The 27890-nt window shown below is 37.0% G+C and overlaps 4 protein-coding genes and 1 non-coding gene across 6 annotated transcripts; 2 read left to right on the plus strand and 3 right to left on the minus strand.

Annotated features, from left to right (window-relative positions):
* Window positions 1-4: 4 nt before the first annotated feature.
* On the plus strand, window positions 5-27829 carry Roc2 (Regulator of cullins 2). The gene is made up of 2 exons (XM_017164595.3): window positions 5-251; window positions 27502-27829. Exons 1-2 carry the CDS (start codon window positions 92-94, stop codon window positions 27681-27683), a joined length of 342 nt encoding a protein of 113 aa, XP_017020084.1. The 5' UTR covers window positions 5-91; the 3' UTR covers window positions 27684-27829.
* On the minus strand, window positions 603-2858 carry LOC108073103 (facilitated trehalose transporter Tret1-2 homolog). Its single transcript, XM_017164594.3, has 5 exons — window positions 2660-2858; window positions 2458-2583; window positions 1538-2323; window positions 1193-1478; window positions 603-1122 (listed from the first exon to the last, which is right to left on the minus strand). Exons 1-5 carry the CDS (start codon window positions 2741-2743, stop codon window positions 944-946), a joined length of 1461 nt encoding a protein of 486 aa, XP_017020083.1. The 5' UTR covers window positions 2744-2858; the 3' UTR covers window positions 603-943.
* LOC108073102 (Trehalose transporter 1-1) lies at window positions 3527-13260 on the minus strand. 2 transcript variants are annotated; one of them, XM_017164592.3, is made up of 8 exons: window positions 13154-13260; window positions 10236-10491; window positions 8406-9388; window positions 6920-7070; window positions 5780-5905; window positions 4620-5405; window positions 4271-4556; window positions 3527-4202 (listed from the first exon to the last, which is right to left on the minus strand). In XM_017164592.3, the coding sequence occupies exons 2-8, from the start codon at window positions 10338-10340 to the stop codon at window positions 4015-4017; spliced, it is 2625 nt and encodes an 874-aa protein (XP_017020081.1). In that variant the 5' UTR covers window positions 10341-10491; window positions 13154-13260; the 3' UTR covers window positions 3527-4014. The 2 variants fall into 2 exon arrangements, with proteins under 2 accessions (XP_017020081.1, XP_017020082.1); XM_017164593.3 differs by lacking the exons at window positions 6920-7070; window positions 8406-9388; window positions 10236-10491; window positions 13154-13260 and adding an exon at window positions 6041-6268.
* Window positions 19517-19589, plus strand: TRNAM-CAU (transfer RNA methionine (anticodon CAU)). Its single transcript has one exon. It is a non-coding gene; the product is annotated as a tRNA-Met (tRNA).
* Window positions 24600-26042, minus strand: LOC108073066 (uncharacterized). The gene is made up of 4 exons (XM_017164532.2): window positions 25989-26042; window positions 25282-25369; window positions 24889-25224; window positions 24600-24800 (listed from the first exon to the last, which is right to left on the minus strand). The coding sequence occupies exons 1-4, from the start codon at window positions 26009-26011 to the stop codon at window positions 24654-24656; spliced, it is 594 nt and encodes a 197-aa protein (XP_017020021.2). The 5' UTR covers window positions 26012-26042; the 3' UTR covers window positions 24600-24653.
* Window positions 27830-27890: the final 61 nt, after the last annotated feature.

Consider the following 27890-nt stretch of genomic DNA (forward strand, 5'->3'; position numbering starts at 1 on the left):
CTCTTTCGCTAGTGTGGTCACTCCTGCGTATTGGCAATTGTTTACATTTTTCGGTTTTGCGAATATTTGCGGTTTTTTAATCTTTTTGGGCATGGCCGACGATCCGGATAACTCAGTGGACCGTCCCTCGGACGACGGCGATGCCAGCAAGCCGGAGAAGATGTTCACTTTGAAGAAGTGGAACGCGGTGGCTATGTGGTCGTGGGACGTGGAGTGTGATATTTGTGCTATTTGCCGCGTCCAAGTTATGGGTGAGTTTCCTACTATTATTAACGTTTTTTGGAGCCCTTTAGCGTGTAAGAACTTCTTAATAATAGAGGAATATATGGCACTTAATAATTTGACAAATTAGGGCTGTATGAAGGGGCAGCAAGTGAAACATATTTGCAGCAAAGACAAAGGGAAATGTAAGGTGATACTTTTTCTTAAGGGTAATGGGAATTTTAGAAGAAGTTTGTTTAAGTTTAGTTAATATATTAAAAAATAAATAAAATGAATTTATTAAGTAAAATCTATAGAAAATGTTGTATCCCATATTACATCTTTGACGGAAGAGTATAAATTAGTCACAATTAATTTGAGGCAGACAAAAGTATCAAAAATTCAGTACTACAAAATATTTTATTTACTGAAATTTTATAAACTTAAAATTTGCTCTTAAATGTCTAGAGTTTATAAAAGGTTTTTAAAACTACTAATTTCCGTCACAGAAAATTTTGAACTCACATAATGACAGCTGATCGATAAGGAATCGAACCTATATTATATATATACTTATATATATATATTTATGTTCAGTATATTTATATATAAATATATATATAAATATACTTCGACTCGAATACATATCTCCGAGAGATTCGGAATGAAACTCACTTATCTCACTGCTGACATTCTGCTGTGAGCAAAATAAAGCCGAAAAAAATTGAGTATCCCTTGCAATTTACATGTTGAAGGACAATGGCTTTAGGTTGACCACCGCGGGCAAGCGGCGCATCATTTTCCTTTCAATATCCTCCAGGGTCTTGCCCCGCGTCTCCGGCACAAAGAATATCACAAAGAGCAGGCCGATCACCAAGATGGCCATGAAAAGCCAGAAGGCACCATGGGTGCCTATCAAATCTAAGCAAAAATATATCAAAATTAATATAAAAATTAAGATATACATATTGTAGATCTCAGCTTTACTCACCAATCATGTCCTGGAAGCTCTTGGTCACCACAAAGGTGCAAAACCAGTTGAAGGCCGTGACCAACGAAGCTGCCTGTCCACGGACTTTAGCCGGCAATATTTCGCCCATCATCAACCAAGGTATCGGGCCAAAGCCCAGCGAAAAGCCCATGATATAGATGACAAAGCAGGTCAAGGGCATCCAGCCCAAGGAGCTCACATCCTTGTCATGGGCTTTGGCGTAAAAGAAACCGCCCAAGACGAACAGGGTCAAGACCATGGCTATGTCGGAAACATACAAAAGGATCTAAGGGGAAACAAAGCCATCACATTAAATAATAAATTCTGGATTCTGGATTAACCCACCTTTCTGCCCACTCGATCAACCAGCACCGTGGCCGCTAGCGTGGCAATAAAGTTCACCAACCCCACAATAATTGTGGAAAGATTGCTATCAATGGTGGAGCCTGCATCCTCGAAAATCCTCACCGTGTAATAGATCACCGCATTGATGCCACTCATCTGCTGGAATAACATCAAACCCAAGGAAATGGCCACCGCCTTCAGGTTGTCCCTCTTAAACAGTTCCAGAAAGCCGTTCTTCGCGGCCTGACTGTCAGCTTCCTGCTGAAAGAGCACCAGGGCCTTCAGTTCCTCCTCCACATCCACCTTTTTGCCACGCAGCCAGCTTAAAGCCTTCCTGGCTCGCTCCTCCTTGCCGCGACTCACGTACCAACGCGGCGTCTCCGGTGTGAAAATCATCAGGATCATGAATGGCACTGGCAAAGCAGCTCCCAGGTAGGCCAGCGGTGACCAATTTAAATAAGTGCCCGCCACGTAGCACAACAGGATGCCCATGTTACCAAAAGCAGTGGGAAAAAGTCCCAGAGTGCCACGCACCTCCGGCTGTAAGGCCTCACCGAGGTAAACAGGAAACGCGAGCGAGAGAATGCCCACACAGAATCCGGCCAAGAAACGACCCACCAGAACCATGATTATGTTCACAGCAGTGGCGACCAGTAACCAGCCGATGATGAAGGGCAAGGCGGTGGCCAGGATGGTGTTGCGTCTGCCCAGATACATGATGAGGGGTCCACCGACAATGCCACCGGCCAAACCAGCCAAAGGCATGATGCCACCAACCCAGGAAGCCTGAAAAAATAGGGAGGGGAAATTTGTATTAATTAAATAATATAAATTACACAATTACAATTATTCAACTTTAAATATTTTTCTATTTTCTTAAACATTTTTATGAAAAATCGTTCATTTTTATTTCCACTTACATCTTGTGTGGTGACCGTAAAGTCGGTGATTTTTGGATTGGTCATGGAAACCAAAGCAGGAGATGTATAGGCAGCGGTAAAGCCAATCACTAGAGAGCCCATAGAAACGCTTAGTGTAGCCAAGAGCTATAGGGAAATGACGAAATATATATCTTGGTTAGTGGAGAAAACTAAAACCTAGAATTTCCAGCTTAAAGCACACCTGACGAAAGTTCCAAATCGCCTTGGGCGCATCTTCGGGCACGGCGCAGGACACATGAGTGTCCGCTTGCAAAAGGATCTTCATGATGCGTCGGTTGTCTGTGATGTATCTCCAAATGGTGCCGTGTTTTTTGGTTGCTATTGCTAAAATTTGGAATTTGTTTTGTTGCTTGACTTCAGTTTGAAATTCAACTGAAGCTTGACATTTATCTGGAATTGAATTTGATTTTTTTTTTTTTTTTTAGAACAAGTATTATTTACTACAGAAAGGGTTAATTCATGAAAATAAATCAAATTAAAATTAACTGTGAAATGCGTTCTTTCTACATTGTTTCCATTAGTCTATTTATAAACCCAATTTCCCAATCCCATACTGTCAAAACCAGATGGTAACAAAAAACCAATTAGTCGAACGTCACCAGAGATGATACCCCAGATAGTATTACCTATCAATGAGTGTAATCCCTGATTTACTATATAAAAACCAAGTAAATAGTGTCACATAATCGAATGCACGGATGCATTCATCTTTCGTAACTGTTTATTCGATTTTGAACTCACATAATGACGGCAGAGAGAGATAAGGTAACGAATCTGAAACCCAACTCATGTAATGCCTGCCTTCTCGGCATCGATCTCTTATCGTTCCAATCGCTGCCGACAGTGCAAATGCGTTTCTATTTTTGCATTTTCATGTGCCTCTGGAATGTCCATCTATATACTATATATAAAAATATATTTCGAGTGGAAAATGTCCCCGACAGAATTGGAATGAAACTCACGTATCTCGCCGCTGACATTCGCAACTGTAAAAATAATGACCGAGAAGGTCGTCATATGCAAAGCCGAAAAGAAAAAGTAGTAACTGTTTGCAATTTGGTGTGGTTTTGTATTTTTAAATAGTATTTCTTGGTTTTTTTGTTTAGTCTACATATAGATACACTTACTTGCTTAGGTATATAGTAAAATATATATAGATATAGATATATTCGATACATATAGCCAAATTGGTGTGTAATTTATATCAGGGGAGAGATTTTTGGATTAACTACAACTAGGTTTTATGTCATTTCTCGTGTGTTTTTCTTAGTTTTTGTTTCTTTTTACACCAATAAATTCACGCAACAATTAGTGCTAAAAATCATAATTTACATAATAAAACTATGCACTTAATGATTATTAAATAATAATAATAATAATAATTAACAAGTTATGCGTGTAGAAAGGAAATTCTTTTTTTTCCGCTAGGACTAACAATATCAGAGCGTCCTGCTCTCTCTCTTAAGCACTAAAAGGCACTAAAGTCTAGTATTTGGTATTTGATCGCTATTTCAAATCCTTTCTTGGACATGCTGTTTACATGTTGAAGGACAATGGCTTGATGTTGGCCACCGAGGACATGCGGCGCACACGGCCCATCATTTTCCTTTCAATATCCTCCAGGGTCTTGCCCTGCGTCTCGGGCACATAGATTATCACAAAGAACAGGCCGACAAAGCAAATGGCCCCAAAAAGCCAGAAGGCACCATGGGCGCCCATGAAATCTAATTTAAAAAATATTAAAATTAATATAAAAATCTATAAAGATATTGTAGAACTTTGATTTACTTACCTATCATGTCCTGGAAAGTCTTGGTCACCACAAAGGTGCAGGACCAGTTAAAGGCCGTGGCCACCGAGGCTGCCGAGCCACGGATCTTGGCTGGCAAAATCTCGCCCATCATGAGCCAGGGAATAGGACCGAAACCCAGGGAGAAGCCCAAGATATAAATGACAAAGCAGCTTAGAGGCAGCCAGCCCAAGTGGCTGACATCAGTGCCATTGGCCTTGCAGTAAAAGAAGCCGCCCAAGACGAACAGGGTCAAGATCATGGCTATGTTGGAGACATACAAAAGGATCTGCAAGATAAAGAAACCAAAAGTTAGCAAGAGATTTATATATAAAATATCTTATAAACCCACCTTTCTGCCCGCTCGATCAATCAGCAGCGTTGCTATAAACGTGGCCATAAAGTTGACAATTCCCACAATAATTGTGCACACATTGCCATCAATGGTGGAGCCTGCATCCTTAAAAATCTGCACCGTGTAAAAGATCACCGCATTGATGCCGCTCATCTGCTGGAAGAACATCAAACCCAAGGAAATCGACAGCGGCTTCAGGTTGTTCCTCTTCAGCAGCTCCAACATGGTGTTCTGCGTGGCCTGACGATCGGCATCTGCCTGAGACCTCATCAGACCCTTCAACTCTGGCTCTACATCTGCCTCCTTGCCGCGCAGCCAAACTAAAGCCTTCCTGGCCCGCTCCTCCCGGCCGCGACTCACAAACCAACGCGGTGTCTCCGGTATGAGGAACATCAAAACCAAGAAAGGCACCGGCAGCGAAGCTCCCAGATAGGCCAGCATGGACCAGTCTATATAAGTGCCCGCAACGAAGCACAACAGGATGCCAATGTTACCAAAAGCCGTGGGCAAAAGTCCTAGAGTGCCGCGCACTTCTGGCTGTACGGTTTCACCCAGATAAACGGGCAGCGAGAGCGAGGCAATGCCCACACAGAAACCAGCCAGGAAACGACCCGCCAAGACCATGGCTATGTTCACCGCACAGGCAATCAGTAGCCAGGATACAATGAAGGGCACAGCGGTGGCCAGGATGGTATTACGTCTGCCCAGATACTCGATGAAGGGTCCGCCGGCAATGCCACCAGCCAAGCCAGCCAAAGGCATGATGCCACCAACCCAGGAAGCCTGTAAAAATAGGGAAAGGAGGTGGATTATTAATAAATTAAAATAATAAATAGGTTTTGGGGGAGTAAGAAAAATATTTAGGAAATAGATGATATATTATTTTCACAACTCTATCTGCTAATTCTCTAAGAAAAACTCGAAACAAAGACCTCTAGAAGTCATAAACTCCACAATAATATTTGATTTAATGTCATATTTACTTTAAAGATAAGAATTTATAAGGGAAAAAGTGAACAAAGACTTTAAATTAATGTACTTTAAATTGTTTTCGTTTCTCTGAGTATTTTACTTAATATATTTTTTTTATTCTCCACTCTCTATATATTTTTATGAACTATTTTTCCATTTTATTTGCATTTGGCATTTATACTTACAGCTTGTGGGGTGACCGTAAAGTCGGTGATATTTGGATTGGTCATGGAAACCAAAGCAGGAGAAGTATAGGCACTGACAAAGCCAACCACTAGGGAGCCCAAAGAAACGCTCAAAGCAGCCAGGACCTGTAACAGGATAAAGAATATGATCAATTTATTAGTAAAAAATTTAAAAATTATACATTTTAAAGACGAAATTGAAGGGGCTTTTTTGAGGAATTTTAAAGGGAAAATTTAAGAGGTTTTTTGCTAAAGCCCGACCTGAGATAAGGTACAAATCGCCTTGGGCTCCTCCACGGGCACTGAGAAGGACACATGAGTGTCCGCTCGCATTAGGATCTTCATGATGCTATGTTTATTTCTGATTTAGCTCCAATGGGTGACCGTTTTAGGTTGCGAGGTTCCCTTTCACTTTGCTCCTTGGCACCGGAGGAGATTTGCTTTTCAGCGTTCGCTTGTCGCTCGTCCAAACTCAACTGAAACTTGTCATTATGACCGAGTGCAGCAGCAGTTGCATTTTCGTTAGCTTTTTTCGAATTGATTTGTGTTTTTTTTTGTATTTGTTGTTTTTGAGAACAGTTTTAGGCACGTACTGATCGACGATCGATCGCTATCGCTTAAATAGTATTCAGGGGATTGAGACTCGGCTGCGGATTCTATAGAAGATACTGTTCCCAACAGCCTTATCAGTCAAGAACAAAGAGCAAGTTCCCTTGGAGGAGTAAAGCGGTTTGAGGCTGTCTTGGCCAGTTCAAAGGCAAAAATGCAACTGTTTCAGGCAGGAAAATGCAGCCAGGTCCTGCGTGAAGCTCTATCGATAAAGGTTCCCCTTGCCTATCCATCATCACATATTGTATTTTTAGTTCAGCCCAATAAATAAATGCTTTAATTTCAATTAAGGCAAAAGCGGACTCAAACGCGTGCGAAAATAGCTCAAATGCGTAGGTCTAACACACAATCTGTTGGCTTTATAACTTGCTCAACTGAGTATTGCCTGCCTCTGGCTTTATGGTCGCATTAATGCCATTCATAATAATACATCACTACTACGCAGAGAGGCGCCAACTGGCTGGGCCTAACGAGGGGACAATACGAGTGCTCCTCCCTTGAAATATATATATATTTGAATGTATGACCCACCTGTGTCCATATGTAGATGGGATTCGTGGTGGGACGATAGACCTCCAGCTTGGGCTTGCCATCCTCGGTTATCTGGCGCACGAAGGGCACCGCGTGTCGGATATTCCCCTCCCTCTTGTTGCCCATCTCGTCCATCTCGTACAGTCGCCGGCTGAGAAGAAGAAAAAGGTGTCAATGTTGGATTATATTATTATTATTATATTGAAGTAAGGTTGCTAACACTCATCTATTGTCCAGTCTAACTCATATTGCGTAGGCGTCGGGCTTAGCTTGACTTAACCGGAGATACTATTACTATATAGATGATCATCACTCAAAATAGTCATGGGACGGGGATTCCAATTTGTGTCACACTTGTCTGATTTTCTTTCTTCTTTTAAATTGATCAAAAGCGAAAAGTGCGCAAAAAGCTTGTGAGGAATTGTGAAGAATACGCTCAAAATGAGTCTATTAAGATCTAAGTCTGCTGACTGGGATTTTATTTCTGGATTAGCTTGGTATTTATTAGTAATTGTAATAATTAAATATGTTTTCAGTAGAATTCTACGTTTTTAGACCAGTTTTATAGGTTTTCAAGCTAGAAGAAGGGCTTGCGGAACAGTATAAAAATTGAAAGCCTTTTTAAAATAAATTAAGTTAGACAAAAAAATTTTTAAATCAGCTATAAAATCTTGTTCAATATTAACTTAATCTAAGTATTTTATTTTAGGGTATTTCCTTCAAAAATATATTTAAAAAATTGTTTAAACTAATATTTTACTTATTTTGTAAGGTCAATATTTGCTCAGATTTCGTAAACAACAACAAAAAATTCAATATAATAATATTTTCCGATAAAATAAAAATAATTAATTTTTTATTGAATTGCAACGTTAAAGTGATCTTGATTTTTTTACCATCTCTAATTTTATGCCATATTTTCTTAAAACTTTACCAACTATTTTTAAAATCTGTTCAATATAAATATAAATAATAATATAAAAATCAAACTTACTAATTTTGTCTTTTAAATGGCATTTTTTAAAATCCCAAAATTATAAAAACTTGATCTATAGCTTTTCAAGCCATATACAAAACTGATTTAAACGGATGATCAAGTGAAAAGCTTGTTTATTCAAGATTACTGATTTGTATTTTTAATAAAAGTTTCTAGGAAATATTTGTAATACTCGCCCTGCCATAAAACTTATCAGTTCTGAGAAATATATATTCCCGATGAATGATAGATAGGTGGGCTTTATCTTTAACAAATTATATGATAAGTAGGGAAACCCTACAACACCTTCATACATTGAAACTTTTACTTTCCTTAAAGCTTTCTATTAAGTTTCTAATTTCTGTTGTCAAGTCAAGTCTATCCACTATATATAGTCCCACTTCTTTAGCTTTATGTTAATGCTATTAAAGTCGAATGACGCAAAAGTCTAAGCTAGATAACCCCTGAGAGTAAAGGTTTCTACTTGGAAGGGCTCTCTTCGGTACTCACCTCTTGCGGGAATCTGTGCTTATGGAGCGCTGCTGCTGGAAGTGCTGTCGCGAGCTGAGGAAATCCTCGTCACTTTCGCTCTCCAGATCCTTGAGATCGATAATCACCGGCTTGGTGATATCCTTGGGACGATGTATTAACCGTTTGTGCTCGGCGTCGTCGCCCTCCTCGTCACTATCGGTGCTAGAGCCCTGCAGGACCTTGTCTAGCTTAAAGGTTACCCTGGGATCCAAACTCTGATGCTTGCGTCCTTGAAACTCGCGGCGGGTCTTGTGGAACTCCTCTTCTGAGGATGACTCCTTGAGCAGATCCTGCAGAAAACGTGTGCCCTTGACGTCGAGGGAGACGTGCTTCTTGGCCTGAAACTGTCGACGATTGTCGTTGGCCAATATATGCTTGAGGTCCTTTAAGATGCCCTTGTGATCTACACTGGTGGCCTTTTGTTGCTGGAAACCCGAGCGTCTCTCCTCGAAGCTATCCTCGTCACTGCTCTCCGCGTGCTTGGCCTCGGTGGTGTTATTGCTGTTGTTGTTGTTTTTGATGCTACTTCCGGTATCCCTTCGCTCGAAGGACACTCGGGAACCCTTTAGACTCTGCTTGCTACGCTGCAACTCCTCACCGCCTTGGGTACTACGCTGCTGGCGATCGCGATGCTCACGTATCTCCAGGGAAGTGGGTGGCGGTGGCAAAGGTGTTAGCTCCAAGCTGCCACTGGCACGCAGCGGTGTCCTCTGTGGTTGTTGTTGATGTTGGTGTTGGGTGGGCGGTTCATTAATGTCGTCGTCCTCGAGTAGGGGACGGAACGATAGCGGTGGCTCGTCCTCGAGCAAACGATGCTGCTGCTGTGTCCTCACTGTCTGTGGATGCCGTTGGGGCGAGACCTGGGGAAACAGGAACGGATCCTCGGGGAGAATTGTGTCCAAGCTGGTGGCCGTATTCGAGGTGGACAGATTGCTCTCCACACGATGATAGCCCAGCTCGTCCTGTGTGAAAACGATTCGAAGCGATCGAAAGTCGCGGATTAATTAAAGTGAAACATAAAGTGTGGCATGTACATATAAACTACTATCCCATCTTTATTTAATTAACCGCCTAGAACCGATCTCAAAAACATTGCGATTAATCTCTGTTCTTGTTCTTGAACGGATCGCAATCGCCGGGGACTGATGGTGATGGCCTTATCGGCCATGTGAGCAGTTCATGATGTTGCTGCCTTTGCTGCTCCTCCTCCTTATTATCATCTTGTTTTTCGGCTTTGGTTTCATGTTTTTACTTTTTTAATTACTACAACAATTATGGCACATTTAATTGCTTGATCTTCACACGTTTTTGTCAAAAGAGATTAAAGAAATCTTTGTTGATTGGAATATACTAAGAACATCCTGTTTTCTTGAGAGTTTACTATAATCAATGGGGTTTTTTTTGGGTTTAGCGGGAATTTTTATATATAAAAAATTGTTTTTAAATTATATTGTACTCCGATTTTAAAGTCCTTAATATTTTTGGCTATTTGTTTATTCATTTTATGTTTATTTAATAATAATTTTATACAATAAACAAATGCAACTTTCATAGTTTTTTAATAGAATTTATGATCCACGGACTGGCTGCTAAAAGCTACAGCCTTTTCCTAGATATTTATATGATTTATGATCTGTAGTTTTAAACACAATATTTTTAAACATATTATTTTAAAGGATAAAATTAATTTCAATAAATTAAAAAAAAAATCATGCTTCATATTTTATTATTTAAATTTCATGTTCCATAAACACTACCCCAATATAATTTTGAAATTTTCAGTGGGCATCATAATAAACAAATACTTACACCAACTCGGGTTAGCTTCTCCTTGAGCTTGCCCATGGCGCTGCTCAGCGGTTGATGACCGCCGCCTCCGCCGCCACCGGCTCCTCTGTTGTCGCGTCCACTCATCTTATCAGCTTAATAGCTTTATATTTGAACTTGAACTACTTTAATGGGTCTTCTATACCTTTCCTTTAGGGGGAAGTATTTTCTTGATTTATTCTCTATTTATTTTCACTTTGTTTTTTAGTGTTTTCTTCTCTTTTTTATTTTGTCTTTGCTGTAAAGAAAAAGAAACGAAAATTCAAAGGTTAAAAATGAAATAATGCACAGTAGCTAATTATAGTTTTGTAGTGCACTTATCGCCGGCACTTTTGTTTGATTGAGTTTGATTAGTCTGGAAATTTAATCTTTTTTCGTATTGATAACAATTTTCCACCACGTCACACACTCATTGCAAATATTATTTCGTATGGTCTGATGTCTGCAAAAATGAAATAGTTGCAATAGTTGCTTAATTATACTTATAGGGCACTTGAAAAATAGTCACTTGCTTATCAGACTTGTCGTCTGATGTCTGTATATAGAATTTATGGGTTGGATTTTTAGATAAGACTCTCGAGCCCCCCACACAACACACGCCCTCTTTTTTTCAGCGTCCTTGATTTCCACATGTGACCAAGTTTTTTCTAATAATTTCCTATATATTTTCCCACTTGTTTTTATTTACTTTTTCTACAGAGCCACAATATTTATGATCGCTTAATTTTTTGGCATGCGGCAGTTGGCTAAAAAATATATAAATATATATCTAAAAAACGTAAATAGATATTTTGAAAATTTTCCACACACTTTTCGATATGTATATTAGCTGATTAATGACCGCATCTTGCTGAAAATAAAAGGGAAATATCGAAATATTTTAATTTTTTTTTATTTTTGTCTTTCTTTTTGACTTTGCGTCATGTGATGCCATGAGGAAAAAAAGAAAAGTGTGTGGGCGCCATGACGTCGACGACTTGTCTATGCTGATTTTTTTTCTTCTAATTTTTTTTTTACGCTTTTCCACCCCCCACATTTATTTTTCCCTAAAAATATTCGGCTGCTATTACTGGGGAAAAGTGGGTGTCGGTGGGTGCGTTTCCATTCTTTATTTGGAATTCCTTGCAAATATCAGGCAGGCGTGTGTGACATAACGCTTTTTGGCGCCCAACTAATGGTTAAAGGGGGGCGTGGCCCCTCAGACCTAATAAGTTCAAGTGCAGACACTGGAAGAAATGTCACCTGAAAGACAATTTAAACAAATATGTTTATTTTTTATAAAATGTTTATTGTTTTGTTAAAAAAAAACCAAAGGAAAAATAAGACGAAGAAAAATTTTAAAATGGTTAAACAAAAAAATATATTTAAATATTTAACACAATTTTTTTCATCTGTAAGTTTCCCCTGAGTCCTTTATATCTCTAAATATTTATCAATACCAAATCAGCGAGATATGAAAACAAAAGATATAAAAATCCCGGTAAAATAAAGTGATAAATAATCATATTTAACTCTGTTTTTTCCCGGTGTTTCGCTTTTAGTTTTCCATTAATTGCTTAACTGATGAACGTGTTGCGCTTTTTCCTCTTAGAAGCTAAAACGCAATTACAAAATGCACAAAAATTCTTAAGGGGGAACGGCACTAAAAATTGCCATTGACCTTGAGCAGCACACCCCAAGCACGTCTGAGTGTGGGCGGCGGCGGGCGTTACATGTAAATGACACATATTTTTGGGGGCCTGCGAGGCAAAGAGAGAAGAATACTTAGTGATCGAAAGGCAGCACGTTTCTTAGGCCAGACGACAGTGCTCTTAAGCCTAGCTTGAGCCACAGCGCTCTTAGGCACCTGTCTGCCCGCTCTCTTTGCACCCGCTCTTAGCTTGCCGACTCACGTGCCGCTCTCCCGCAACACAAGCACAGGTGCGAAACACCGCTGCTCTACAGTGCAACGTTGCGATTTTCGTATTCGTCACTTGCATTTATATTTATTTTTAAATAAATTAAGTATAAAAACGTAACTGAAAATGAACAAAAGGCCGCCGCCAGACGAGACGCTCATTGTCGCTCTTATTGTGCCGAATTATAAGTAAATTTGCTTCAATTAGCGAAAAAAAAGACGCCCCCACACTTGGTGATCTTTGGATTATTTTGGATCTTTGTATATTCTATAGATATTAATATAATCTTTGTACAACCTTAAGAATTTCGCATTTGTTTTCACTTTTTTTTTTTTTGCGCGCGCCACAACACAGATACACTAACACACTAACACTATGAATTCTACAAGAGAGATATAAAAACATGCAAATCTTGTCTAAATTTAAGAATTTTCACGGTCTCGAGAGAGAGCATCTCTACCAAAAACTTTTTCTCGACATTTCTTATATTTGATTTCCTTGCCGAAAAATTGCAGTTTTACCCTTGGCAAAAAGTCTTTGCTGGTTTTGTTGCTGCTTTTACAACATTTTTTTTTCGCACATTACGTAAAATAGTTTCAAGTCTCCGGCAACGGGTTGGTTCATTAAAAATTTATAGATAGTTGTTGTTTCATTTGACGTAGTTGACGGACTAAAAATGCGCATAAATTTGCAAAAGGCCTTAAAAGATTTTTTACCAGACAGACTGTTTTTAATTATTTTTCTTTTTTATTAATTATTAAATTTGGTTTCTTTTTATATATGTATATATTTTTTTATACGAATTTCTTGAGAAACGCGATAAGGTTACGACCGGAACTGCTTGTAGAAAATAACGAAAAACTATAAACTATAAATAACCAAACTGGAATTCCGCACTTTTTTAGCTTCGTTAAATGTGAGTGTTTTTTTTTTACTTTAGTTTTATTTCGAACATTTTGCTGTGAATTTCGTTTATTTCTCTGCAAATTTCTCAGTTTTTACCTTTTGAACAAACTACTAAATGTGATATCCACTATTGTGGCACTGAAGTACGAGATTCGATGCGCAACGCTTATATAGCGCACACCGATTCCGGGCTGGCAGTAAGAGCGAGCGGCGCTCGAGCTTTTTTGTTGTTCCCCGCCAACGGTAAAATAGGGGGCTCTCTCGCTCTCTCATAAGCAGTGCCGGGGGAAGAGTTGTGTGTGTCCGTGGGTGAGCACGAGAATGTTGTTGGTTTGGGGAGAGCGCCAAAACGAAGCCGAACGAAGGTCGAAAAGAAGGCATGAATGAATGCGGCCTGCCCGTGTGTGTGGCAGCGTGTATGTGTGTGTGTAAGACGCCTCCTAGTCGTAGGTGTCGCAGCTGCTGTTGTTGTTGTTCCTGCAGTTTGGAGGCTGCGAGCAAGTGATGACGCGTGTTCTTGAAGCAAAGGAGAAGAGAGGCGAAGAAGAGAAGTCGCGACTCGCGACCCAGTGGCACCATCTGAAAAACCATTTCAATACTCTGCAGAAGATGGGGTGTGTCCTGGGTCAAGAAAGGTCCTGGTTTATTTTTATTGTGTTTTTTTAAGGGGTTTCCCTAAAAATTTCCATAAAAATATGTCTTCGAGTTATAAGCTTAAAAAAATAGCAAACCTATCAAAAATGTTTCTGAGTCAATAATTTAGTTTTGGGTTTTCTGTGAATAATGTAACCTTTTAATAATACCATTGTTTTTAACACAGAAACCAAGAAGGTTTTTTCAAGAGTTTAAGTAGAATTGTCTTGACCTTTAAATGCAAAATATTTGACACATTTTTCTGCGTCTTAATAATAATAATTTAAAATATTTTATTTTAAGCTTCTAATAATTATTATTATTAATTTTATTTTTGGCTTATAAAATCTACAATTTAAACATATTAAAATTATATATTTCGGACTTTTAAAATGTCACATTTCAATACCTAGAAATTGGTAAACAATTAGATTAAAATTTTGTGTAATATATTTAAGAGCAAAATTTTGGCTTTGGGTTCTATTATTAAAAATGAAGGCCATATATTAATAAGATATTTGTTTACAAATATGGTTCGAGTAAATTTTGCACATAATCAAAATAATAATTAAAAGGTTCACAGCTAAGAAAATGAAATTTATACATTTACTAAAGCATAATTTAAACCTTCATTTATTTATTAATAATTTAATTTCTTGTTTCAGTTAGTATAACTTCACATTCGGTGTGTGGGCCTTTTCCCTTATAGTTTATATATTTTTATTGATTTGTTTTGGCCCGCTATGTGGTTATAGTTATGGTTATGTTATGCTCAATGACCAATTGCTGCTGGATGCTGAGAGTTTTTGTTTTTTTTTTTTATACATATATTTCCCTAGTCTCTGTGTGAGTGACTGTCAATTGATTTTTATTTACACACATATTTTCAATTGATTGTTATTAAATTGACTTTGAGGCGCGTGCAAATTTTCTGGAAGCCTTGGGAAACATTTTGCGTATGACTTGAAGCGAAGTCTCCCTATGTCAATATCGTGAATAATATTAATATTCACTTTAGTTTTTTGGGGGCCTGACGCAAGTGCAACCAAAACAAACGATGATCGATGATATGTAGGCAAATAATTAACTGCGACAAGTGCGCTTGCCGCCTCTCGAATTATGGTTTATTGGTTTATTTATTTGTTTTCGTTTTAAATGTCAAACGTGCCCCCAAAAAAATATAAGCAAAGGAAAAATCGCGGGGGGCTCGTCCATCGCTCTCTATTTCATAACACGGCATAAACATTACGCGCAATGAGACGACACAAAACTTCCAAGTACCAGGCACCCGGTTTCAGTTTATTCGTAGATACAGATACAGAAACGTGAATACGACTAAAAAGCAACAGATACGGATGAAATACAAGGCAATGCTCGAAAGTAAAGGGTCACCCTGACCAAAAAAAGAAAACACCAGAATGGTATTTCAACAATATATGTTTATTTACTTATCTACTGATAATTATAATTATTGGTTTAGCTGATACATCATTTTTATGTTGGAAATATTAGTTATTTAAAGGCACTATCGGTTACGGGAGGCATTTTAGGTGTACTTGCACTTTCATTATAAATATTTCGAGTTTTGCTGAATATATTGATCTGAAACTTGGTATCGTTATCGATTTTTAAATATTTTATTTTATAAGTTTCAAGAAAACATGGGTAATAAGCAACCATTATAATAATGTTAATAGTATTTTGTTATACCTTGAGAACTAAGAGTATGACTAAGTCTACAAATTGAGTTGCATGCCTAATTAATTATTAGTTCATATAACCATTTTACCTAGTAATTCCTCTCTGTTGTTTAAACATTATCAATTCACATTTTCCTAGTCACGTATTAGATTTAAAACCGCAGCTAAAAATATCTTAAGACCATAGATTACAACCATTATCAGTTTGGCAAGTCTTTTAAGTTTTTGTTATTATTTTAATCGTTTTAAGAGGGTGCTCGTTTTCGATATTTCGGACCCCCCATCAATTCGGCGCCACTGAGTGAATTTTTTGAACAATTAACGGAAAGTTTTTAATCACGATTCTTCAACGCACGCGTTCGATATTTAACGATATTTCCATTTCCACCAGCGACCGTCATTTGCCCTCGGATCGGTTTGGATTGTACTAATGTACAAATACATACAGATACATGTATATATTTGATCTGGTGTTTTTGTTTTTGGCATGACTCAAGGCTCTCCTCAGTCAGAAATCGAGGAAAAGTTAAAACAAAAACAAAAGTTAGAGCTCTCCGAAATTTGATGGATTTCGCTTGGCGCGTTTCTTGATCTGCGAGAAGGTCAAAAAAGCAGCGAAAAAAAATGTTTAAATGCAAAAACTTGATTGACAGGAATCGCTAAAAGGGAAAAAATATATATGGAAAGATGGAGAGAGAAAGAGAGCTAATGAAATAGGAATTCAAAGTGCAATGAACTTTTGAATAATGGCACAGAAAAAGGGTGTACCTGAAGGCTGGAGTGTTTGGAAAAGCACTGGGAAAAAATATGTGATCAGTTTGTAAACAAAAAATAAAAGGAAAATTAGATACAATATACATATTAATATAATCATAGTGATCATAAATTTAAAGTAGATTCAGTATGAGATAAGGTTCTTGAAATCATAGAAATCCATTAACCTGGGCTAATCATAGGCAGCGTAGGGTGTGAAATCAGCAGTTTCCCCCAATCATGATGATGGAAACAAAAGATATGCATATGATTCATGTTAATGGGGTTTTCATATTTCAAGGCTCTCACTTAACTTATCTTCCGGTAGATAGGCGTATCGCCCAGTTCTGATTTCTCGCACATGACGTAACTCGCGTGAAGCTTTCACGTAATTACCCGAGTACTGTACTCGCAAATCACAGTCGCACTTCCTATTTTTTTTTTTTCTATTTTTAAAAGCAGACTGCAAAATAAAACCAAAAAAAACCCAAAAGGCAGAAATGCCGAAAGAAGCGCACAAAATGGCAAAAGAGACGAGCCCCCAGAGCCAGAGCTGCACGTACGATATAGTAGAGCGACAGAGACCGCAAGTTGGGGGGCGGCAAAGAGAGCGTGCACCTGGCAACAGTGAGGGGGCGAGAGGGAGAGTACCAAAGAGAGCACACACTAGTGCATCAACCTATGAGACGAGACTTTGTAAAGTGGCGCAGGCGCGCGTATTAAAAGCTGATGCAATTGCGCACTTATTGCATCAGAAGTTTTAAACGAATGACCACTGTTTAAATAAAAACGAGTAAAAAAAATATGTCTAAACTCGAGCAGGTGAAGTTTGAATGCTCTTAAAAAATATAAACTGGAGTTTATTTCTCACCTGGGCTCATAACAGCAGCAATTGTGCGCAAAACAATTGTTTCAGAGCGACTTAAATGTTGTAAATCTTAAAAATACATCTTATCTTTTATTACTAATTAAGTAAAGTATAAATAAATAAAGGCCTTTATACGAAAGAGTATTACAAAAATACTCGAAAAATCCATATCCAATAAATTCTCTGAGAGTGTCTGCTGATATTTTCCATACGCTAATTAAAGACCGAACCCTTGACGTCCTCGTGGCCAAATTGAAACAAATTGCTAAAATCATTAAAAGCTTATTTATCTAATTGGTGTTGAAGTCACAATCAATTCCGCGAAAGCACTCTCTCTTGCCGAAAGAAGAGAGCGATAAAAGAGTGAACAACCAACAACACCCACACACATGTACAACCACACGTGATCTGGGCAGCTCTTTTGCCGCTCTTTTCTTGTATTTCCTTTTTTTTTTTGTGCAGCTAAAATTAGCGCTAAGATATCAAAATATGTAAACGGAAAAGAGACCAATAAGTTAAGTTAAGCATGTGATGCCATCCCGTCGCCCCTCTTCTCTTTCATCACGCGCCCAGCCAAAAAGTCAGCAATTTCGTATAAGAAATATACACACAGTATGTGTGATGTCTTGCTTGTGTATGCTGGTGACGTTGCTGCTTTTGGCAAACCAGACGAGCCTCCTACTAATACAAAGGCAAAGCCCCCAACAAACTCACACACACAGACTAAAAATTAAGCTTTGCGTTACGGTGGCTTTGCTCCACTTCTGGATTCCCAACCAGACTTTGACTTGCCATTTGATTTGCTGATTTTATGGCTGATTGGAACACTGATTATGACGAATTTTGGTCTGCAAATATTTTAACAATCGCTCTGCGCTGCCGGTTGTACTTTATACTTAGTCCAAGTCATTGATCTACCGGATCGTTCGGTCGATCGATCGCTGCCCCTTGCAAAAAAAGCTCATGATATCTCGACAACACACCCTCTCTCCCATTCTCTTTATCTCTCTTTCAAAAAGGGGTGGGGGAAAACTGAAAACGAAGCTTTTTTCGCCAACTAATCATTAGAATTTGACTTTTGTTTTCTATATTTATACACGGCTAATTTTCAATGGGAAGTGAGTGCCTATTTTTTGCCTAGTACAACACAGCAACACGTGTGCCCATGACTTTTATCTTATTGTTTTTGTTTTTGCTTTAAAAAAGGAGAAATATTTAGATACCTTGAAACATATTTACATTTATTTATTTTATTGGATAGGGAGTTTAATATATTAAAAATATGTTGTATTTGTGGATTTAAATATATGTGTATTCCCCTTTTAAAATATTAATTTAGAATTATTTAAATCTTTTTTAGGTAAAAAAAATTATAAACAGAAATGTAATATTTTTATGTTCCGTTGTTTCCATTTCAAATCCTTTAAGGAATAAAATAATCAAATTATACATCGATTTATCAATGCAGTCATATCCCTTTGTCCGTCCATCATTTTAGCAAAACTTAGATCTCCAAAACCATAAGAGTAAGAGCTAGAGCTACTAATTTCATTATTGATCACATTAAGATACACAATTTTAATAATAATTTTTATATTATCAATCAAAAACCTCACCACTTTCCCAGCTGTTTATCTAGAAATACTCCCCACAACCCTCCTTTTTTTCCCCAGTGTACTAACTGAGACTCGGAGAGATATAGTCTGGCAGCGGCATCCAGGTAATTAAGGCGAGCTAAATGGCAAGACCAGTGCCCTTCAGCCAAGGTCACACTGTCACACAGTCGCACTGTCCGTCTGTCCGTTGGGATTTCTGTCACCAAAGCAACCGCCAGTGACCAGTTCAAAGTTGCGAAGTTGCGTCAGAAAGCGCTAATAGAAGTCGCAGGTATTATTATTGTATCTGCGAGATACATCATCGCATCGCATACATCGGAATAAACCCACACTTGAACTCATTCGATCGCGACGGCGTCTGGCTTGACTAGTTAGTCATAAGGTTTTTAGTATCTGTCTGCGAGTATGCAAAGATTAAAATACTTAAAACGAGTCTGGTTTTGGCGGCATTAATTGATGCCGTTTTATTTATAAATCATCTCATGAATATGCGCATTCTTTAGAGGGTAAAACAATATACGAAATGTAGGTTTCGTTGTGAGGAGGGTAGCGGGTGGTTTCGACTTTAGTTATCGTACGATAGTTGCCCCGGGCACTAATTTAAAGCTCCCTATATGTTTAGAAGGGGTGCTAAGCATTCCCCAGCACAAATATGCAAAGAAACCTTTTATTATTGTTAAAAAAACAAAAAAAGGCAATAATTATGTGCGAACCACTTAAATAGCAGCCTTGACTTACGTGCAAAAATGCTTAACAAATAGCAAATAATTTCGATAAAAACAATAACAAAATGTTCAGAAAGGCTAAACTAAATTCAGAATCCGGTCGAAAGTGCCAGCGCTGCCACGTGGCCAGTTTCAAGTGAGCATTTTGCGAGGCTCAGAACATGGCCTCGGTGGCGCAGTTGGCAGCGCGTAAGTCTCATAATCTTAAGGTCGTGAGTTCGAGCCTCACCCGGGGCATGTAACTTTTTTTTCTCTGTTTACTTTTTTTTTGCTTAGTTTTTGCTCTCATTAAGACCTCAAAGTTAATATACGTAGTCTAACAATTATTTTAATTAAACTAGTTGAATTAAAATAATATTAATTACAGCTTTGATACTGACAGTCTTCTTATTACCTTTACCTTTTTCCTGTAAAAAGTACTAAGTAATTTTATTTTATTTTTCGAGAATTTTAGAAGCTAATTTATTTAATATGTCTTTTTTTATATTTTTTTCTTGGATCTAGAAACGGTTTTGTTGATTTTTTGAATCCACAACTCTTTTTATAGCTTTTAGCATTTACATTTTTCATTAAAAAAGTATTAAAATAGCTTTTCCTTAATTCTCTGCTAATTTCAACAATTTACTTATTTAATTTAAGCCTTTTAATATTGTATATTATTTATTTAGCTTGAACGCTCTCCTTTAAACATTACCACATTTTTATTTCTACTTAGATTTTGTTTTCCCTATTTTCTGTAAGTCCTAACAACTCTTTTATTTATTTTCAAATTAAGTAAACCAGGGCTATGTAATATCTTAACTACCTATTTACCTTATCACACAAATACCAGCATTTTATTCAAATATTTTGAATGCATGCAAGCAGCTCCAGAATCCCTTAATATATATAAAGCTATAGCAAAAATGTCATAAAATTACGTTGTGTCGTGTGGCCTGGATTATTACGGTTACAAAAGGTGAACCCCCCTCCCCCCCCGTAATAATTCAGTTACAGTTTTAAACTGTGCAATTACACGGCCATTATGCCTGACATTAGTTTATTCCAGCTAGCAACGAGACAGCAAACAGATATATATCCCAGGCATCCAGAACAGAGCACCCAGACTGAACCCAAACCCGGAATGATGATGATGGGGATGATCAAGCGGGTGTCAATATTTACCAAAAAAAAAAATACTTTTTACTCCTACGACGAATGAATGTCACGAGGCTGTCAGTGGGTTAAGGCTGATCTCATCAGTATATATTTTTTTTGTGATAGGTCGGAGTTTGAAGGTATTAAGAATATATAGGTATTATAGAAAAATGATATATACCATAATATAGATAAATTTATAAAAATATTGTTCTTATTAATTTGTTATATTAATAAGCTAGATTATTCAAGGACTTAAATTGATTTTATGTTTATAAATCCCTGGTTAATCCTTTACTAAGTTCTTGCTTTATTTTTCCTAGTCCATATCCTTATACCATAAAAATTTGTCTTATTTTAAATTATTTTTCAAACCTTCGTTGCCTTTTTTTTTTTTTGGGTCTTTGGTTCAATCTTCCACATGAGACCTTCTTTTATACCCTTTTTTATGCCTTAAGTAAAGCGTGCCACTCGAAGCAAGGTCAGCGGGATCCGGATTTAAAATTATATCCAGATAGCTCACATACCAAGAGGCAGGCAGATCTGTTGGGGAATGATATGGCTCACATTGCCCTGTGAGTGCTCGCGAGTCCCAAATTTAAAGGCCAATGGAAAATTTCATGGAAAATTACCGAGTCAGTATGCAAGGCAGGAGTGCAGAGATTTTTTGAAAAAACAAAAAAAAATTCCTCTGAGACAACAAACAAAATCAAAATTTTCCATTCCAACCACTGCAATGATCTTCGAGTGTGTGAGTCTGTGAGAAAGTGCCTCCACCTCGCTTCTCTTTTTTTTCTTGTCTCGTAAACCCCCTCGAGAGAATGAGAGATATACCCCTTCGATTCTTGGGTTCTGCGTTCGAGAATAAATTTCAAGTTTGCACCGCTCACTCACCAGCGTTCTCCGATCTCTTGCACATGTGATCGGTCATGTATGTATGTACCGTATCTGTATTCGTCTATATGTATTTTGGTATCCGAATGTGCCAGTTATTGGTCACTCGTAAGTGGAACAAGCTAGAAAATGCTACGTTATGTGTTTTTTGCCAGCTGCCAGCCGTATCTGTGTAATTTTTGTATTTGTGCATTGCTGAAATTTTCGCAGTTCTCAAGATCTTTCTGGGGGCGAGCGTTTGGTCTACTGAGATTTCGGATTCGGTACTTGAGAATTATAAGATTATGAAAAAATATAGTAAATGGAGAAATCTCTTAAAAACATTTAAATATTTTATTAATACAAAATGTTTACAATGAAAGTATTAGTCCTATCAACTTGCTCTTCGAATTCTTTGCTTGAGAAGTATAAAGTCATATAAAAAGTTAAAAAATAACCTTGACAATATATTTGCCAAGTTCATAAAAGATTAAATCGTAGTAACTATCACCCACTAATTGGCTGATTAGAACTGTAAGAAAAATATTTATCTTCATTTTTGTACTGAGCTCTCGTTTGGCATTATTCCTTTGCTCACGCCTTGTTAATTTCTTCTAAATGCCTGAATTATTTTACTCACACAGCCATTGCCCCGACATCTCTCCGAAAATTAACATTTAATCACTAACATTCGCACCTTCAGTTCGGTCACATGTGCGACTTTCCACGAAGCGATATGGCAATGTGATCTAAAGCCGGAAGATATAAGCAAATTATGAATATCGGTAAAAATAAAAGAAAAGGAAAAAATATCACCCACACAAAGTTTCCAAGAAAAGTGGGAAATTTCCTAAGTGCATAGTTGAGAAAAGTTTGAAGATTTATAAATCAATAACATTTTTTACTGTAAATAATAATAATACTGATCATTCATACAATTGTAAGAAGTGATCACTGGCATTTTGATAATTATTTTTAATATAATTTATTGATCTTTTCAGGAAAAAATTTATTAACAATAAATAAACTTCTTTGAATAAAATATATAGCTTATTATATTAATTTAAAAAAAGTCTTAAATTTAATAGATTAAAAAAACTAATAAAGGATTATTGTAAAGCTGCAAATTCATATTTATTAATTACATTTTAATAATTTTTGCAAACCCAAAAAAAGAGCATCGAAAGTACTCGAAGCACCCAAACATCTCATATAACGGGAGGATGCACTTAAGAGAGGATCGTTTTGCTGTGCTAGCAGAAAAGAGAGAATGAAACTGTGAAGAGCGAGAGACTGAAGAATTGAAGAGCGGGTTTTGGGGGCACGTTCGCCTTATATTTGTATATATATACAAACATATATATATATTTTTTTTTTGTTGTACTTTTTGTTTGCTGTTGGCTGCTGGACGACAAGCCCCCATGCATGACGTCACGTAAGCAGACTGTTACAACAAAATGCGAAACGAGTTGATAGAGCAAGATAGGTATATAAAAGAACAACAAAGATAGCAGCACATGCAACGTGACACGCGAAATGAACTAAAAAAAAAACAAAGATTGATAAATATTAAAATATATTCATGTGACCAATATCGACGAAGTGCAGCAGCGATAAGACGCAGACACACGCAGGTATTAAGGCCCCGATAAAAAGCCGTTGAGGTGGAAACTCCACACAGGTTGCAGGTGCTAGATTTGACGGGTACCCGCCATGATATATAATATATTCTTTATCTATAAAGTACGATCTATATTTAGTCCCTCCCCTAGATCCCAGACGGATTCGCTAATGCCCTTGTCAGCCTTGAACTTACTTACATAACGCCCCAGACATATGGCATTTGCATACCAATTCCGATCCAATTCCATTCAAATCCGATTCAATTCCGATCCGATACGATTACCCCGTCTATATAGTCTGGCGATCGAGCATTAAACTGGAATTTTAATCAGTCGTCTGTCCCCAAGCTGTCGACTTGTATCGGCAGACCTGGGTTGCTCACCAAGTGTTAACGATGTTAAGGATTTTTATCAGCTATTCTGGAATTCGGACTGGTTTTGTCGTTGGGGGGGAGATACACTATATTAATTTTTAGGGAATGTGGAATATGGAATAATGAATGATTATCCGGTTTATAATGGATAATAAGGAATATTTGTAATAATTTAGACTTTATCTTTCAATGTTGTACCTTTTTAAACCTATTAAACCAACCAAAAATAAATTATAAGCCTGATTAAAAATTAATTAAACTTGGTCAAAATCTACTTTGCATTCAATTGGGTTGTAAATAATATTTTTTTATTTAAAAAAAAAATTAATACTATAAAATTGTACCTTAAACCTATTGTACCTATTCTAAGGTATTCCAAAATATAAATTTTTGTAAAATAATATTATTACATTTTTAATTTAAATTTGAATATATAAATTAAATTGTACATAAAATATGTTGTACTTTATGCACCAAAAGAACATAAAATGTATAATGAAATAATATCACCAAAGTAAGGGTTATACTCTTAAGTACACATTTTTCTAGAATCTAGATTATTCCCAGCCTTCGCATAACTTAAGATCGCCAGGTAAACCGGGCAACCCGGCCCACAGCTTCCGTCTGGCAAAAGTCAGGTGAGGCCGCCGACTGAGATCGGCTGAGCTCTGGGCGTCATTGTCACGTTTCGTTCGAGTCAACATTGTGCAATTAAATCGTCTGTCGTCTGATTTGCGATTTGCCTAATGCATATGTATATATATTCCCCATAAACGTAGTCAAATACCGATCCTCCTGACTTGATGCCCAGACGACTCTTCCCGCCCAAAGCTCTCCCTAAACGATGGCAATTGAACTCGAGGAATATATATATATATATATTATATAGGAGAGAACTTGAAAGATTTTTGCAATGACGCAGTATATATCTTTCCACTAGCCGCGCTTCCACCTAAATGAATCAAATTGCCATACACTTTTATTTATTTAAATGAAAACTGGAGGCTTGATCGATTATTCTACGAGAATTTTCTCCGGCAAGCCTAGGCCGAGCCCTCTAAAAAAAAAGCAATAGGGAAAATTTTCCATCGTTCCCGTAATTGTTTATTGACTCGATTGACTCTTCTGTCTGTACTTCTATTACGAATCTAGACGAATTAAAAACAGCGATGCCATTTCATCAAGTATAGATATATTTTTCTTTTGTATCTTTTTTTTTTAACTTACGCAATCTAGGGCGCTTTTTAAACGGAACGAAATTAAGAAACCAAGTCTGTGACGCTACGTCTCAACTACTACTCCCCTTTCTCGAAAAACACCTGTGTCAATGTGCGGGCAATGCCGTAGGCGTAAAAGGTGAAATCCAAGCGGTATGTGCCCGCCGGCACTGGCATATTGATCTTGCTGAAATCCAGGGCAAACTTCTCTACAGTCATGTGGTTCTGAAAAAATGGAAGTTTAAATAAATAATACTTTTAAAAATATATAAATATAAATCTATAAAAAATCTATAAAACTCCCCAAACTCACCTCCTTCCAAGGACAACTTTGATTAAAGTTGCTTTGCTTCCTTATGGCATCAAATATAAACCGCTCAAAGGACAACTGGTAGTTACTGCTCGCCATTAGTTTGCAGAAATCAAATAAAATATTGTACATAAAGGGTCTATAGCCATCACGTCGTTGAAAACATTGCAATCTGGCAGTCAAATTTTTAATGGGAAGCTGCTTGAGGCTGACCTTCAGGGAAAGCTCCACCTGATTTCTATTAACCACCTTTAGGCGACAGTATTCATACTTGGTAAAGCCCCTAGAGGTGGGCAAATCCATGCACTTGACATTGGTGAACTTGAGGATTTTAGTGCCCTGTAAAAAAAGCTTAAAAAAATATTAAAGAAATTTAAAAGAAATAGTTTATCTTACCAAGGAAACCTGCCATAAGAGCGACAGAAAAACAATGCCTTGCCAGCCTAGCAAAACCATTTTGCTTGAATGAACCAAAAACCTTTGTCTAAATTTATAAAAAATTACTCAACAAAACTCAAACAACCCAGAATGAACCTTAATATCAGATACATATTTATTCCTATATTTAAAAACAATTAAAAAACAATTTCCAAAGCGTGTTTGATTAACCCACTTTACCAATTTTAAACTACGTAATTTCTTTTGTAACCTCTGACTAGTTCAAAGACCATTAAACCCACGTTAAAAAAATATATATATAATAAAACCTGAAAGTCAAGCATAACGCGTTTAACACCCATGGATTAACGTCAGGGTCCGCCCTCAATGGCTATTGACTTCTACTTCAATTACACCAAAATCCTGCTTTCAATTCTTGGAAAATATATATTAACAATTTCCTGTTGTCGATCGATTTTATTTTTTTATTTTGTGGTTTTCGCTTACACAAAAGTGCTAAAAATGGGGAAATTGTGAGGTGATTTTCACACCAGAAAACAAAAACATAATTCCTTGACTCATGCTGGGTGTATGATTCGCTTGTTAAATATATATTTTTATCACTGTTTTTATGTTGCTTCGGTCAGCAGAATGTTTCACCGTTGCAACGCCAGCCAAAGCGGCGTATACGTGATGCCGTCCAACGACGACGACGACGCATTTACCTGCTTGTTCTGTTGATTGTCATTTTTCGAAGGTGTATTGTAAATTTCTGCCGACGCGCTCGTATTTCGAAATGTCAACACCGCCACCTGCACCAGGTATCCCAAGCGGCTCAGGTGATGCCCATTGCACGTAGGAAAATTATAGGGTTGGTATATTTGATTGGAAATATGATAATTTTTATGAATTATAAAGTTTTTGGAGACATGAAAGACAATATTTATACGCTTTATAGATGTTTCTAATTGATGAAATCTGAGGTTTTTGGTTTTTCTACATTATAATCAGTGTGGATGGCGTTTAAAAGTTTGTTTTTATTTTTAAAACTGATGGAAACTCGTCTAAAATGTATTTATGTTTTTAAAATTGAATATATACTGATAAAATAGACCCTAAAAAATATGTTTAATGAATTTTTTAAGGTACTCCTTTGTAACCCCCATATGTAACATCTAAAAGTATGCAACACCTTTCTAAAACCTTTTATTATCCTTGAAAATTCAAATATAGAATAATATATATGTATATATATATATATATATATATATATATATATATATATTTATATATATTTTCAAACTTGTCTCCGTGTAAAAATAATAAAATAAAGCCACACTGATTAAACAATTTTATATTTTTTTTTGCCTTGACTTGGCGAATTTTGGGGCGGTGTTCTGAGAAAAATTTTTGTCGCCACTGAAAACCGATGCGTTCCAAATACGGGGCCGACCAGTACAGTGACCTCTCCCACGAACAACAACAAACAACCTAAAATATAAACTGAAATCGAAAAAAGAAGCGGCGCGGGGGAAGAAGGCTCTCTCGCTGATTTGTGATTTATTTTAGTGGCTTCACCTTTTGTTGAATGAACAAAATTTTGCCGATTTTGGTGTGAATATTTTACTGAATGAAGGCATTTCCGTTGCTGATATTCCAAATATCGAATAACTGCAATCGGAGGACATTTTCAATAGCTTGTTATCTTGTTTTTTTTTCGGTTGTAATATATGTAAAGAATATTCACAGGAAATTACGCTGGTGTTGAAGATTTGCGTCACAATCAGAGATTTGTTAGCGTTGCCGTTTTTTTGCAGCTAATTGTGGCTCAAAGTCGCCAGTGACGCGTTTTGCCAAGTGCACTTGTGGCACTCTTAGTGCACTTTATGCATATGTATATGTATCTATAGCGTGTGGAATCTATTTCTAGTTTAAAAGTGTCATCCAAAAGGCACCTGAACTTTTGACCCCCAACTCATTGATTCAATTAAGAGATTTTGTGGAAAAAATGCAGTTTATCATATAACGTGGTTCGTTTTGAAATGCACTGCTCAAAAAGATGAAAAGCTAATCAATAAAATATTAAATAAATAAAAAACTAAGGTAATAAAGTTTTAAGCTATAAAAGTCGAGAGTTTTAATATTCAAAACTTACTCTAAAAATACATTGAACTTACTTAAATAAATATTTTGATATATATATATATATATGCCAATATATAAATTTATATTTTTTAGATTCCTGCCTTCGCTGCCAGGCGGACAACAAGCGAGATGTGATGGGCCGCCAGGACTGTGTTGTAGTTTGGGGTGAATGCAATCACTCCTTCCACCACTGTTGCATGTCCTTGTGGGTGAAACAGAACAATCGTTGCCCACTGTGCCAGCAGGAGTGGTCCATTCAGCGCATGGGAAAATAATAAGCTCCAAAACATGCCGCCATCTCACTAGACAAGCTCTGAATTTACTTTATGATTTTTTAATATAATATAATGATATAATGATTTTAAAAATAATAAATGAAATATTGTCAGAACATAAAATAAAGAAAAATAGTAAAAATATAATCAAAGCTTTTAATATAATTTAAAAAGATAAACTAATTAGGTAAAATAAAATAATAATAC

This window comes from Drosophila kikkawai, chromosome 2R (assembly GCF_030179895.1).
Source record: "Drosophila kikkawai strain 14028-0561.14 chromosome 2R, DkikHiC1v2, whole genome shotgun sequence".
In the NCBI taxonomy this organism is placed as follows: Eukaryota; Metazoa; Arthropoda; class Insecta; order Diptera; family Drosophilidae; genus Drosophila; species Drosophila kikkawai.